The sequence below is a fragment of the Tetrao urogallus genome (genome assembly GCF_951394365.1).
Source record: "Tetrao urogallus genome assembly, chromosome: 2".
NCBI classification, from domain to species: domain Eukaryota; kingdom Metazoa; phylum Chordata; class Aves; order Galliformes; family Phasianidae; genus Tetrao; species Tetrao urogallus.
Window position 1 is genome coordinate 53,855,614 of NC_136814.1, and position 13,792 is coordinate 53,869,405.

At 49.6% G+C, this 13,792-nt stretch overlaps 1 protein-coding gene across 1 annotated transcript; it reads left to right on the forward strand.

Moving 5' to 3' along the window:
* Positions 1 to 11,233: 11,233 nt before the first annotated feature.
* OLIG3 (oligodendrocyte transcription factor 3) lies at positions 11,234 to 12,055 on the forward strand (the record flags this gene model as incomplete). The annotated part of the gene is made up of 1 exon (XM_079550130.1): positions 11,234 to 12,055. The coding sequence occupies one exon, from the start codon at positions 11,234 to 11,236 to the stop codon at positions 12,053 to 12,055; it is 822 nt and encodes a 273-aa protein (XP_079406256.1).
* Between the last annotated feature and the right edge of the window lie 1,737 nt (positions 12,056 to 13,792).

Consider the following 13,792-nt stretch of genomic DNA (forward strand, 5'->3'; position numbering starts at 1 on the left):
TTGTGGGGGAAATAGTGGGAATGGAGCCAGAAGCTGCAGGTGCTGAGGGACAACATGGTGCCATGTGGGCTGGCCGGTGCTGGGGCATACGCAAGGCTCAATCAGTCATGCCCTGACATGGCTGACTGGCTTTGGCCTGGGCCATCTCATGGCTTCTGACCAGCCAAGTAGTAAGCGTGCAGCCACATTTTTCTGGAGGGCAAGGGACATCAAGTACACACGCAGCAGTAGATCTCTGCCCAGTGGTCTCAGGGCACCGAAACAGACTTGGGATCCCTTGCTTCTCCAGCATGGCAAGACAAAATAGCACTAGCAGTATGGAGTGGCCAATTGGCTGCTTCCAGCCAGGACTGTGAGGAAATCAGTGGCTAGGCAGGCCTGGGTCCCTGGGCAACCCCTAGTCTGTGCCAGGGGGCAGAGAGAAGCCTCTGGTGCCCCCTGGGTCAGGGGCTGCTGCCTAGGGCTCAACCTGGTGGGACAGCAGGCTGGGGGGAAGGAAGCACATGTGCAGTCCTCCTGCCAATCTCAGGGGGGACTACACCATCCCACAGCAGTCCTGGAGGTCCAGAGCATTTAGGGACTGAGGTCCTGGGGCCACATTAAGGGGCAAAGGGTAGGGTGAAGATTTAAAAATCTTCTCTGACATGCTCCAGCACTGCTGTCAAACTGCAGTACAGGAGCTTCCTGAGCCAGAAGTGGGTGCTCCCATACTCCTCACAGCACTGTCCCCATGGAACCATCCTTCTGCGAATTTTTCTGATCCCTATTTGTATCCAGTGGGAATGAGTTTCAAAGGTTATCCATGTGCTGCACAGGAAGTATTTTCAAAAAATGAAACTAGCTGCCTTACAGGCAAGTCCCTTCTCTTCTCCAGCTGGGAGGAAGCATGATGCAAATCTAAAGTAAGTGAACAAGTGTGTCAGCATACCCTGAGAATTTTCTTTGTTCTGTAGGGCTGGGCCCTGTGAAACCTCCTCCTGTGGCAGCCCATAGGACAGAGCTCGTGCAGAGGCAGTACAGGGCAACAGCTGCAGGCAGGGCAGCTTGGCTGAATTGGATGAGATTGTGCATGAAATGTCAGAGGTGTCCCTTCAGTTCTAAGCCTAATAACATTTCCTCACATGAGCTATGTTTCTGTAGCAAGCAGTAAAGTCCACCTAGTTTCACCACAGCTGAGTTAACTAGCATTTCATCACACATAACAGTACTGTTCCCTGGAATGTTCGCTTTTAATGAAGCAATTTTAGACATTAGGAGGGTTGGCTTAGCAGCTTTCCAAGAAAGCATCTTATTGCTTTATGTGTGAAAAGTTAAGGATCTATCCTTCTGTTATATGGCATTCAGGAGGTCCACATGCTTTAGAAATGGACTGACTTTGGGATGCTCCATACTATCTCTAAACAGCAGGTTAATTTCAGCTGGCACTTATTTATGAAAGCACAAAGTCTGCTGAGGTAATAAAAAAGTCAACTCCTAGGGAATATATAGCCTTAGATTTTCTTACCTAACATGGTTTTATCTAGAGATTTATTGAGCAAAATAAAGATTTGGCTGGCAAATAATGTTATCAATTGCTCAGTATTTTAAAATCTTTTGAAAGTAAGTACAAAAAAAAAAAAAAAAAAAAAAAACAAAAAAAAAAACCACCACCAACAACAAAAAAAACAGATTAATTTTCTTTTACAGTATCTACTGCAGAGTATAAACACACTTTATTCAGTGACCAGCCAAGGCAATGTAAATTAGGCCTCTGGTATTTGGGAAATTCACAAGGCTGAATTATATATTTGAATTATATATTCTGAAAATCCATAGGGTTTGTTGGCACCCAGGTGAATGTTCGTTTTATCTAACAGCCTGGCAAACTCTGAGCTGTTGATGCTGAATAGTGACCACATTTTCCTTGTAAAAGACAGAGAAATTTCTCATCTCTGCCCTATTACCTATGTATGATTCGAGACTTTGAGGCTTGAAATCAATTTTCAGAGAGGCTGAGTGAGTAATACAACTGGTAACTTGTAAACTGACTTCTCTGTTGCCTTGTAAAGGTTTTGCAGAGACATCTGCTTACATGGCCTGATTCTCACTTCTGCGTGGAGTAAGAGGGTCTCCCATGACACCAAGAGCTGCGCCTTTGACTGGGGCTGGGAGCACAGCTCCCCTCATATCTTTGTGTCCGGGAAAGGACGGAGATGTAGCCCACCATTCCCTAAACAAATCTGCCATTCAGAGCAGCGAGGTGGGGAAATAATGAAGTCAGCACATTAGTGCCTAGCCTGCTGAGCTCATACTGCTGAAAGCTGCCAGTGGGTGAATTTCCCAGCATTTGGAAACTTTGTCTCAGTTCTGTGGGTTTGCTCAAGTGTGCGATGGCTGTTTGCAAGGGAGCTTTCCCGCTGGGTGGGTTTGCTTTCCTCCTGGCAGCTCAGAAAAGGTGAGAGATCTCCTTCATATCTTCCCTGCCCCCACTCCCGCCCCTCACTCACCCCACAAACACAATGCTTTTCCAGCAGGTCCCCTCTGCTAGGGAGCTTTTCCCTCTCCCAACTCCCACACTGGGACATTTTTCCACATTTCCAGGATTAGGGCCACTTTCACTTAGATCTATGTGTGTTGCCTCCACATACAAAGAAGCACTTGGGGACGGGATTAGTAGGATTAGAAGAGATCCACATATGTCCAGTTCAAGCAATTGGTATTCAAAGCTTTACACTTTCAAATGCCACCAAGAGAGAGAAAAGGAGCTGAGAGCTTGCTTTGCATTTCAGCACCTTCCTGAGGGGGACAGTGCTTTTTATGCGGGTTTAGCGCCCTGCTTTGGGGGATGAACACATTCTGCCCCTTTCTTCTCCCGCAGGGTGCAGCGCCAGCACCCCGAGCCACAAACGTTTTTGCTTTGCTAACGCTGGTGGGTCTCTGGTTAGCCTGGAAAAGAAGACAGCGGTATCGTAACTTTCCCGTTCCTCTTTTCAGAGCAGCCGTTCGACGAAATCCCGGCAATCTCTGCGGGTTTGTTACGCAAATAAAGGTTCTCTCCTGTGCACTTTTTTATGACTATTTCTCGTCTGTTGTTTGAAGACAATAAACTAACACCGGTCGGAGAACATAAAGGCACGATCCTATGGAATTCTTTAAAGTGTGCCTCTGCTCGTGTAAGTTGTGTTCCTGTGTAAGTGAACTATTCATATGCGCAAAGCAATTTATGACTCAGAATGGGCATTAGGTATTTCAGGCAAAGCATTAGAAAAAAACCTACTTTTTTCCTTTCCATTTCTGATAGACCAGCTTCCTCATTGCCTCTAGGGCAACATCAGTGGTGAATTCCTAATATTAGACACACTCATAAAGGCACCATCTACGTTACGTAGTCTCCTGTTTGGCAATCCAAATATAAACAAATCATATTGTTCAAAATGAAAGGGGAGATTTTAATATTAGTCAATGTAGCGAACCACTCTTTGGCATAGTGAGAGATTTTTGGAGCAGAGCAGGTGGAGTCTTTTTCCCCCTTAATACATTCATCCATTAATTAATTAATTCATTCTTTTGTTCAGTCTTGCTGCTCACTTTCTGCTCACTAGGATAAAAGCTCTTGTGGAATACCGTGTAGTTCACTGTGACTTGCAAGGGACAGAAGTGCACGTGCAGCCAGATTTTAAAAGGCAAAAATAAGAAAATGGACTTTTCATACTATGTAGGTTATCTTGTCAGTGATTTTTTCTTGTTGCTGCTGATGATTGTTTGTGTCACTAAGTGTGCATGTGCTTTACAAATTCCAGCCCAGGAATTATGGTTCAGAGTATATGAAATAGGCTGAAGGAAATTGAAACTTCAGTAAGATATCAGTTATGCTTTCTTAATTATTTCAATTTAATTTTACTTTTAAAGATGTGAAGTTCTCAGTGAGTATCAGCTGAATTCAACATATTTGATATGAATCCATTAATGCTAGAGAAAGTCAGCATGAAGCCCAGAGCATCTTTGATCTTGTGAATACAGTGGGCCAAGTTTGAGCTGATATTTTGTTAATTTGACATTTTTTGCATCTCCAAGGATTGCCTGAGCCTTATTTCAATAAAACAAAAAACATAAGTGTCGTGATTAAAGGAATTAGATGTAATGAATTCTGGTGATTTTGAGAAGTCACAAAAGTTAGCAGTGCACAAGTGACAGTCTAGGAAATCTTTAAAACAATGAAAGATGAAGAGGATATCAAGTCTGCACAGGCTCCCCAGATTTCCAGAGAGTCCTGAATAGTTCAAAGGCACTGACGATGCAATGCTGGGCTCCTTCCTGCAGTTTAGCAAAACGGTGGCAATATCTGCAGAATTCTGAACTGTTACACATTAATTAGCCATTTCAGGTGCCTACCAGCTGTGGAGAAGAGGCTCGCTTAGTAATGAAGACGATATGAAGAAGAGAAGACAATTCAAAACATGTGTGCTTGTGAATTTAATTTTAAATAGAATTTCATTTTCAGAAGTGCCAAACATAATTGCTTCTGTCTTCAGCTGTGAGCAGCAGTCATGCAGAACTCTATAATTAAAAATACATATAATTGCTTGCTTCTTCCCCTTTATCTTTTTATCATTCTTCTTATTGTTGCCCTGTCTTTTCCATCTATTTTACCTACTTACAGAGTACTCCCCTCAATGAAGGTTTTGCGCATCTCAGCAATGTCTCCACCTCTTTTGGGTTTGCTGGTTTCACTGAACTACAGATGGTGATGGTTACCGAGAGTTACAGATCACTGATACTTCCACAAGGACACTGTGCTATCAGTGAGTGAGTGAGATAAAATTCGTATCAATCTTTGAGCCAAATGGTGTTCTGGTAATTAAGAGGCAAAGGATTCTCCTTGTCTTGTGTGTATTTCATCCCACTCCAAAGTGATATGTGCCTTTGGAGGAGCCTTAGAGCACTTAGCTCACCTGGATGTGCAAAATATGTGAAAGAAAAAGGAGGGTGTAGTATAGAAACCATGCAGACTGCATGTTTTGGAGTCCCATCCTACGCTCCCAGTCAGCAGCATTTCCCACAGACAGGCAGGTGCTAACTTCCACCAAGCAATCATTCATTTCCTCTGTATTATTCCCTCTCAAATTTGCTGGCAGTGTTTCAAGCCAATGAATTCCATATGAAGGCTGAGGTCCATGAGGGTCCCAGCTAAGCACCCTGTGAGAAAGTGTCTAAGTGACAAACAAAAAAGAAAGAATGGCTTCAGAACATTTTTGGGTACATGAAACTGCTGCTGCTGCCGGACACTCACCTTTGGTTTGGGTGCCAATGAATGATAGGTGAGATGGCTGCAGGAAGGAAAGCAGGGAAGATGGCCTGCTTTTCACTCTTCCCTGCTCTGGAAATGGTTTTGCTCAGTGTCAGTGGCTGAAAAGAAATTGAATGCTCTCAGCTGAGTTTTGTGTCTGTGGCTGCACGAACTCTCTCACTAACCTGTAATTAGTAGTCACTAATAAATTTCCTTCACAGGAAACAAATATGAGAGGGCTTGCCCCCAATTAAAACATTTTTGCTTAAAAACAAAATGATCTCGCTGGAGTAATTAAGCCCTTCCTTACAGCATTCACTGATTCTTCATTGCAAGAAACTGTTCCGGTGATTTGGGTTTTAGAGGCCTGACCTCTGGATCTGTTGAAGCTGAGGACTGATAGTCTGCTTCACAGAGGTTTGATTCTGGCTCTGACAGACCTCATAATCAGCAAACAAACACCCCAGTTCATCAGTGTTTCAATAGTTAATGATTAACCTTTGCTGATAAAAAAAAAAAAGAAAAAAAGAAAAAAAGATACTGTCAGTAGATCTGCTGTCCTCTCCTTTCCTCTGCCTTTTAAGAGATGGGAATGGGACTTTTACAGTCCCTGTTGCTATTGTGTCTGGGCCCTTAGGAGAATGCTGCAGCTCCCAGGAGTTATGGATTGCATTGCTGGATCTGCAGGCTTGGGGCTTTTCCATCCCAGCAACCCGTTCTGACCGTGCAAACAGACTGTAACACTTCAGGATCTGGGGAGAGACTGACAGCCCATGCAAACCGTGAGCCTCCCACAGCACAGCACCACATGCATGGCTCACACACACACACACCAAGCACAGTCCCTCTGCAGTTACACTGGTCTTCAGGGACTTCTCTGGAGTGCTATCCCCATTGTGTGCAAAGCAAACCTTTCAGAAGATGGGCTGGTTTTTTTTGCAGGTGTGGTGGGCAATGACCATTGGGCGATGCCAGCACTGTCCTTGCGTGCCTCTTTCTGAATGTCATCATTCTTCTGTTTTATACTTGTGCTTGATGTTATTTTCCTGCAGTGTATTTCATTTTCTGTTTGTGGGAACGCACTTGCATCAACACGGCAATTGCCATGAAAACAGGACCGCCTCATCTCAGCTGCAACTTTGAACAAGGTGAGAATGGATTCACTTTTTCAGGGAGGGAAAATGCGACCTAAAAAAAACCCCAGAAGCAGTAACAACAACAACAAAAACCCTTTTTTTATATAGCAAAACCTCCCTGAATGTTTGAAATTTCAACAGCTTGACTAAAAGCAGTACAGCAAGAGACTCAGAATGATTTATAAAACCAGCTCTACGCCTTGGCCGGGCCAGATTTTACCGTGGTTTCTGGTGTTCATTAGCATCTCATTGCACATGTCGTCCCATTGATCCCAGTGGAACAAGCCCACACAATAGAGTTCTATTCAGGAGTGGTGAAGGCAGCCCCTACACCCATCCCCAAACACTGAGACGTGGCAAAGGTTTGTGAATAGACTGCAGATAATTTTTGTTGTGTCTTCTAGAATTTGTACTAGCCTATTAACTACCCATAAATATTTGCCCGAGACACGCATTGTTTAAAATTGAGATACAAAATGAGACAAGGATTTTTTTCTTTCTCTTTAAAGAGTCACCCATGCTCCCTAATGTCTATTGGGAGAGATTTTCAATAATTTCTATGGCTTTATTTGTTTCCACTATAGATGTTAAAAATTAATCTTACGCTTGTTTCCGAGACAGCAAAACATTTCAATCTTTAGTCTTTGTAACGCCAAGGTTTTCTTTCGGGCCTAAGAGAACTTTCATCAGCTGAGAAGCTTTTACCAAACAGCGGTGCATCGGGGGGGTGTGATGGGGAGCACAGAGGCGGGGGGAGCCTCTCATGCATTCTCTGTCTTCTGCTTTGCATGTAGCTGATATTTCCATGGCTTGCGTGGCTTCAAGGTGAACTCAGTAAGCAGCAACCACCTGCAAAAGCAGTGAGGGAAAGGGGTCTTAAAAGCCAATGGGTGAATTTCTGTAACAAGTGTGAGCGGATGGGGGGAGTTTGTGGTGATGTGAGTGCAAAGGACTGTAAGAGATGTGGGAGGCAGGCAAGAAAGACAAAGAAATTTGTCTATTTTCAACGTTAGTATTTTAAATATGAACATGGGCTGAAGAGAAAATAAATACAGGCTGCTGAGCAGTGTTATTATCATTCAGTGCTGTAACAACTCAGCCTCGGTTCCAAAGTTTGTTTGTCCAGAACCCCACATTGAGCCCTGCACATTGAAGTGTGCAGATCTGTGTATGTGAAATGTGCATCGCAGCCTTCACTCTGCGGCTGAGTGCAGCGTCGTGAAGGCAGTGCCAATATTACCAGACATTTAAAACAAACTGATCGATGGGTACTTAATCATCTTTTCTTTTTTTTTTTCTCAAATTCTCAGGACAGCAAAATATTTCACAGTTGGCTGAACTACGGCGTGGCTGGGAGCTTTAGAAACATTCACTTGACTTTCTATAAGCTCTTCTCAAAATAAAGTGCATGTTTCAATTGCATTTGTTATAAGGAAAAAAAAAAAAGAAAGGAAAAAAAGGGGAAAAAAAAAGAAAAAATAAAACTATAGATGAAATGCCATTTATTATTTACAGAAGCTAATTTCAGGCTTTTGTCATATATCAGAGGATTAGCAATTAACACGTCACTCAGTAATCAGTGTCTGACAATTTAAATTTTATTGATAAGTTATAGCAGCGTATTTTTTCAAGAACTTTTGCAAATCAGTACTGAAATACAGAAAGTAAAATGTCGTCCTTGATGAGCAGCAGCGCGGTGCCCCTCGGCTGTGCCCAGCGGGGCTGTGCGCCCTCAGCAGCAACACCAGCGTGGCTCCATCCCGCCGGCAGCTGTGGGACACTTCGAGCTGAGCACGATTTCCTTTTTCTTGCTTAATAACGTTCTGCTGTGATTCCGCGTTGCCAACGAGTTTGAAAATAGCTGAACAGAGAAGAGAACGCCCCGCGTTCTGCCGGCGGAGCGTCCAGTCTGGGTTTGTCTGGCTTCAGAATTTGAGTACCGTATCAAATTCTGAGGCAACTCGTAATACCCTGCCTCTGCAAAGTAAATACGCGGCCAACACGGGAAATAAAATCTCATCGCTTTGGTGAAGGCAGCGTCAGGTGACGAGGAGCATCAATCGGAATTACACCGTCAATCGAAATGCAACCCGGTAAAAAACTGTAAGCGCAGCCGGCGGGCGGTTCGGGAGCCTGGGCCGCCCTGCCTTAAAGGAGATGGGTGCCGTCTGCCAGCCCGGCCCGATGGATGCGATGGCACCCGAGCGGGGCTGCGCTCACCCGGAGATGCCGGCGGAGAGCCGCAGCTGAAGCAGGGAGCTTCTCTGCTGCCCGTCAGTAACGCCCTCATTACAGCGCTAACGTGTGTAACTGTTTAACGCTAAAAGCATGGTTGTCCAAACGCTCAAATTGAATTAAAAGCAAGCAGAGAGGGCGAAAGTCATAAAACTTTATAGCCTCCTAACAAAACCGCAAGAAACATTTAAGCTCTCGGCAAATTACGAATCGGATTCCGAGACGCCGGCCGATAAAGGTCAATAAAGTTACGAGAAGCGGGATGTAATATTCCTTCAGAGCGATGCTGTGTATGAGAAAAGTTCTCCCGATGTCCCGAAACTCTGAGAATTCAAAACCGGGCGCTGCCTCAAGGCGCACTCGGCACCCGGCGCCCGACAGAGCGCACTGAAGGACGCGCAGCCCCGCGCGGAGGTCCCTCTCAGCCCCGTCCCGCGTACCGTACGCTCGGGCCCCGCTGCAGCCGCGGCTCCGGGGTCTCTTCTGAGCCCGGCACCGGCGCCGGGAGCGCTCCTTATGCCCCTCTCTCTCCGAGGTCGTCAGCCTTCCGCAGAAAGCGCGTTTTCCTCCCTCGGCAAATCTCTCAGCCTTTATAAAAACGGATATTAAAAACAGGAGGGATGAAAGTTACTTTGGGTTAGTTGCCGTCCAGCCGCCGTTTTCACCTTTCTCTCAGCACCGATGCCGGCAGCATTGCCTTTCCGACTCCCGGTGTTAGTTCCGTCGGGAAAAGTTTCGACGCGGATTGACCCGGTAGAGCTGCCCCCCGCGTCCCACCTCCCACTTTCACCCCGGCTCCGGGCGGAGCCGCGATCCGCTCCGAGCCCCGGCCCGCTGCGGGACGGCCCCGACCAGCCAGGCTGTTCCTGTTTCTTCCCCGACGGCGCCTCTCTTTCCTCGCTCTGTTCCCTCCTCGGCGGCCGATCTCCGTTTTCCTTCCGACGCCGCGTGGCAGCCGCTGCCTCCGTATGCCGAGCGCATCTCGCTCGGCCCGACCCGCCGGGAGGGGCGGTGGAAGCAGGAACGGGACCGACGGAGCGGCTCTGCGGGAGCGGACGATGGGTCGGCGGCGGCCGGGTCCGGCGGTGCCGTGTCCACGAGTGCGGAATGCTGCTTGGGCTCACAGCTGTCGTGACGGCAGCGGGATGAGCCGACGTCCCGTTCAGTTATTTCTGATACATCCTCCTAAGCACGGGGTGATTTACCTCATTTCTTTTTCTTTTTTTTTTTCTTTTTCTTTTTCTTTTTCTTTTTCTTTTTCTTTTTCTTTTCCTTTTCTTTTTTCTTTTTCTTTTTCTTTTTCTTTTTCTTTTTCTTTTTCTTTTTCTTTTTCTTTTTCTTTTTCTTTCTCTTTTTCTTTCTCTTTTCCTTTCTCTTTCTCTTTTTCTTTTTCTTTTTCTTTTTCTTTTTCTTTTTCTTTTTCTTTTTCTTTTTCTTTTTCTTTTTCTTTTTCTTTTTCTTTTTCTTTTTCTTTTTCTTTTTCTTTTTCTTCTTTCTCTTTCTCTTTCTCTTTCTCTTTCTCTTTTTTCCTTTCTCTTTCTCTTTTTCTTTCTCTTTTTCTTCTTCTTTCTCTTTTTCTTTTTCTTTTTCCCTCTCATTTTCTTTCTCTTTTTCTTTCTCTTTTCCTTTCTCTTTTCCTTTTTCCCTTTTCCTTTTCTTCTTTTCTCTTCCCTTCCCCTGTGGGATTCTCTCTCAGTGCCGACAATGAGAAGGCTTTAATTTCCCTCAGCAGACGAAGCACGGTCCGACTCGGCGGATGACAGTTCCCCACTCCTCCCTCTCTCATCTCCCCACACCCCTTTACCATCCCGCTGTCCCGCCGGGAACTCTCTCCCATGCCCACGCTCGCGGGTGGAAGCGCACCCGGCGGCTCCCCGCGAGTGGTGCCGACCTCACGCTCTCGGCTCGTCGGGGCCGGGAGCAGCGGCTCGGGATCACCGCGGTCGCTTCCCCGGGCGGACGCTGTGCAGCCGGTGCCGCACGACCGACCCTGAACGCGGGGCCGAGCTGGGAGGGGAGGGCCGGGCGGCCCCGACGGGCGGGCAGTCCCCGCGGCCCTGGCTCCTCGCAGCGAACGGGGTGCCTTGTTATATTGGAAATGAGGGGCAGGGGGAGGAGGTGGCGGGCACGCGGAGCGCCGGGTGTGCGGTGTCAATCAGAGGGGTTTTGTGTCTCCTCGGCTCCTGACGGTCCGTGGCTGAGGTGTCCCGGGTGGCACCGCCATGAATATGAATGGGGGTCCTCGCTAAATGGGACAGTCAAAGCGCACCGCCCTGAATAACGGCACGTCATCCCAACTACACCGCTATACATAGGAGGGCTCCTTTTGTCTCCGCTCTCCGCCGCAGCCCTATAAAAGCCCCTCGTAAGCAGGCGGAGGTCAGTCCCGGCACACACCCACCGCCGTCCTTGAGAGCGGGGCGCGGGGCAGCGCTGCCGCGGGGCAGAGGGCTCTTTCCCCCGCTGCCGCCCCGAGCTGCCGCCCGCCCGCCCGGCGCCGTCCGACCCGTCCATCCCTCGGTGCCCCCCAGAGGAGCCGCCCCGTTCCGCCGCCTCCCGATCAGGGCAAGGTGTCTCGCTCCGGCGCTCGAGTACAATGAATTCTGACTCCAGCTCCGTCTCCAGCAGAGCCTCCTCGCCGGACATGGACGAGATGTACCTGCGGGAGCACCGCCACCACCACCACCACCACCACCCGGAGAGCCGCCTCAACCCCGTCTCTTCCACGCAGGGCGACCTGGTGCAGAAGATGGCCGGGGAGGGCCTGGCCCGGGGCGGCCCCAAGGCGCAGGGGGAGGGCGGCAAGTACAAGATCAAGAAGCAACTCTCGGAGCAGGACCTGCAGCAGCTGCGGCTCAAGATCAACGGGCGGGAGCGCAAGCGCATGCACGACCTCAATCTGGCCATGGATGGGCTGCGGGAGGTGATGCCCTACGCGCACGGCCCCTCCGTCCGGAAACTCTCAAAAATCGCCACCCTGCTGCTGGCCAGAAACTACATCCTGATGCTCACCAGCTCCCTGGAGGAGATGAAACGCCTGGTGGGGGAGATCTACGGTGGCCACCACTCGGCCTTCCACTGCGGCACCGTGGGCCACTCCGCCGCCGCGCACCCGCCCCACTCAGCCGGAGCCGTGCACCAGGTGCACCCCATCCTCGGCGGGGCCCTCTCCTCCGCCAACGCGTCCCCGTCGCTGCCAGCCTCGCTGCCGGCCCTGGGCACCATCCGGCCGCCCCACTCCTTGCTGAAGACCCCCTCCACTCCCCCCGCGCTGCAGCTCGGCGGCGGCTTCCAGCACTGGGCCGGCTTGCCGTGCCCCTGCACCATCTGCCAGGTGCCCCCCCCGCCTCACCTCTCTGCCCTCTCCGCCTCCGGCATGGGCCGGATCTCGGCGGACACCAAGGACCTGCTGAAGTGAGCCGCCCCGGCCCTGCCCCCCGCCGCCGGGGAGGGAAGGACCCTGCCGAGGGGACGCTGCCGCCCGCTCTGAGCCGGGAGAGGTGCGATCCCCGCGGTAAAAAAAGAGTAATAGCGGTGGGGAGGAAATGTAAATAATTCCTTAAAATGGATGGGGAAAAAAAAAAAAAAAAAAAAAAAAAAGACATGGTTGTCACTGCAGTGCTCGCAGCTGTTCACAGACGATGGGATCGGTTTGGGGTTCTCCTTTTGCGGGGTTTTCTCACTGTTCCGTCCAACGGCGGCGTCCCGTAGCCTCCCTCCCGCCTCGCCCCGGCTTCGGGCTCAGCTCCGCGGGGCGCAGCGCGGATCTCCCCGGGCGGGACCGCCTCGGGCGCTGCGGGAGTTCCTTTCGGTGTTGGTTGCGGCGCGGTTCTATTGGCGGTTCCTTTCTTCCTCCCTCCGCGTCCTCTTATAAAACAACAACAACAACAAACCAACAAAATAAGGAGGGAAACGGTGCAAAGCGCGGCCCCTCCGGGCCCGTTTTGCCAACTCCTCGCCTCCCACTCCCTGAAACCCCTCGGCGCTCGGTTCTCCTCTCGGAGAACCGTTCCGTTTCGTTTTGCGGTTGTTTCGTTGTTTCGTTTGTTCCGCTCCGGTTCTGGTTTGCATGCGGGGCCGGCGCGGCCGGGCCGCTCCCCCGGCAGTGGCTCGGAGCCGCCGGTGCTGTCCTTCCCCTTCCCGGAGCCCTTCCCCGCGCGTTCGCTTGAATTGCTATTATCATTAATTCCGTTCGATCGTTCGTTTGGTTTTGGGTAGGGCCTCAAAGACAACCCCGTGTCTTTATTTTTTATATATTCTTGATAACTATCGATATATTTATTATTGACCAGTGTTTCTGGATGAGATTTCCAAATAAAGTTAAAAATGAAACACCGCCTCTTGATCCGCCTCTGTTTGGGGCCGGGCCGGCTTTCCCTTTGGCTTTCCCGGATCCCCCCCCCAACCCTCCGTGCGGCCCCGCGCCCCCCGCCTCGTCCTCCATGCAGCAGCCGGGGCGGGCGGCTCCGCTCCGATGCCCGAAGCCCCGACGGCAGCTCGCCGCTGAGGTCTCGGTGTTCCGAAATGCGGGCGGCGGAGGGGCCGTCGAGGAAAGATCAGAAGGAACACGGAGGAGAACGGCCGGGGGTGGGAACGGCGCGCTTAAACGGGGATAGAGGCAACTGTCAGCAAGGAACTGTGAGGAGATCGTATCGTGAGTGAGCTCCGAGGAATGGTAACAAAATCGTTGTTCAGACATCAGAACGCATACATGAAAAATTGAAGAATCAAAAGGAGAACGAATATTTGCACCCCAAACACAATAAACTAACACACTGTGTTGTAATAAAAGCCAGTTCCTGCTGATGTTCATCTACCACACCAACAAGATGCCCAAGAGATGCCGCAGTTTCCTTCCTTCCTTCCTTCCTTCCTTCCTTCCTTCCTTCCTTCCTTCCTTCCTTCCTTCCTTCCTTCCTTCCTTCCTTCCTTCCTTCCTTCCTTCCTTCCTTCCTTCCTTCCTTCCTTCCTTCCTTCCTTCCTTCCTTCCTTCCTTCCTTCCTTCCTTCCTTCCTTCCTTCCTTCCTTCCTTCCTTCCTTCCTTCCTTCCTTCCTCCCCCTCCCTCCCTCCCTCCCTCCCTCCCTCCTTCCTTCTCAAAGCTATAGGACTGGCATGAGGCAGAGCTGGGTTCCTGTGTCCCTAGGGAGGGCCATA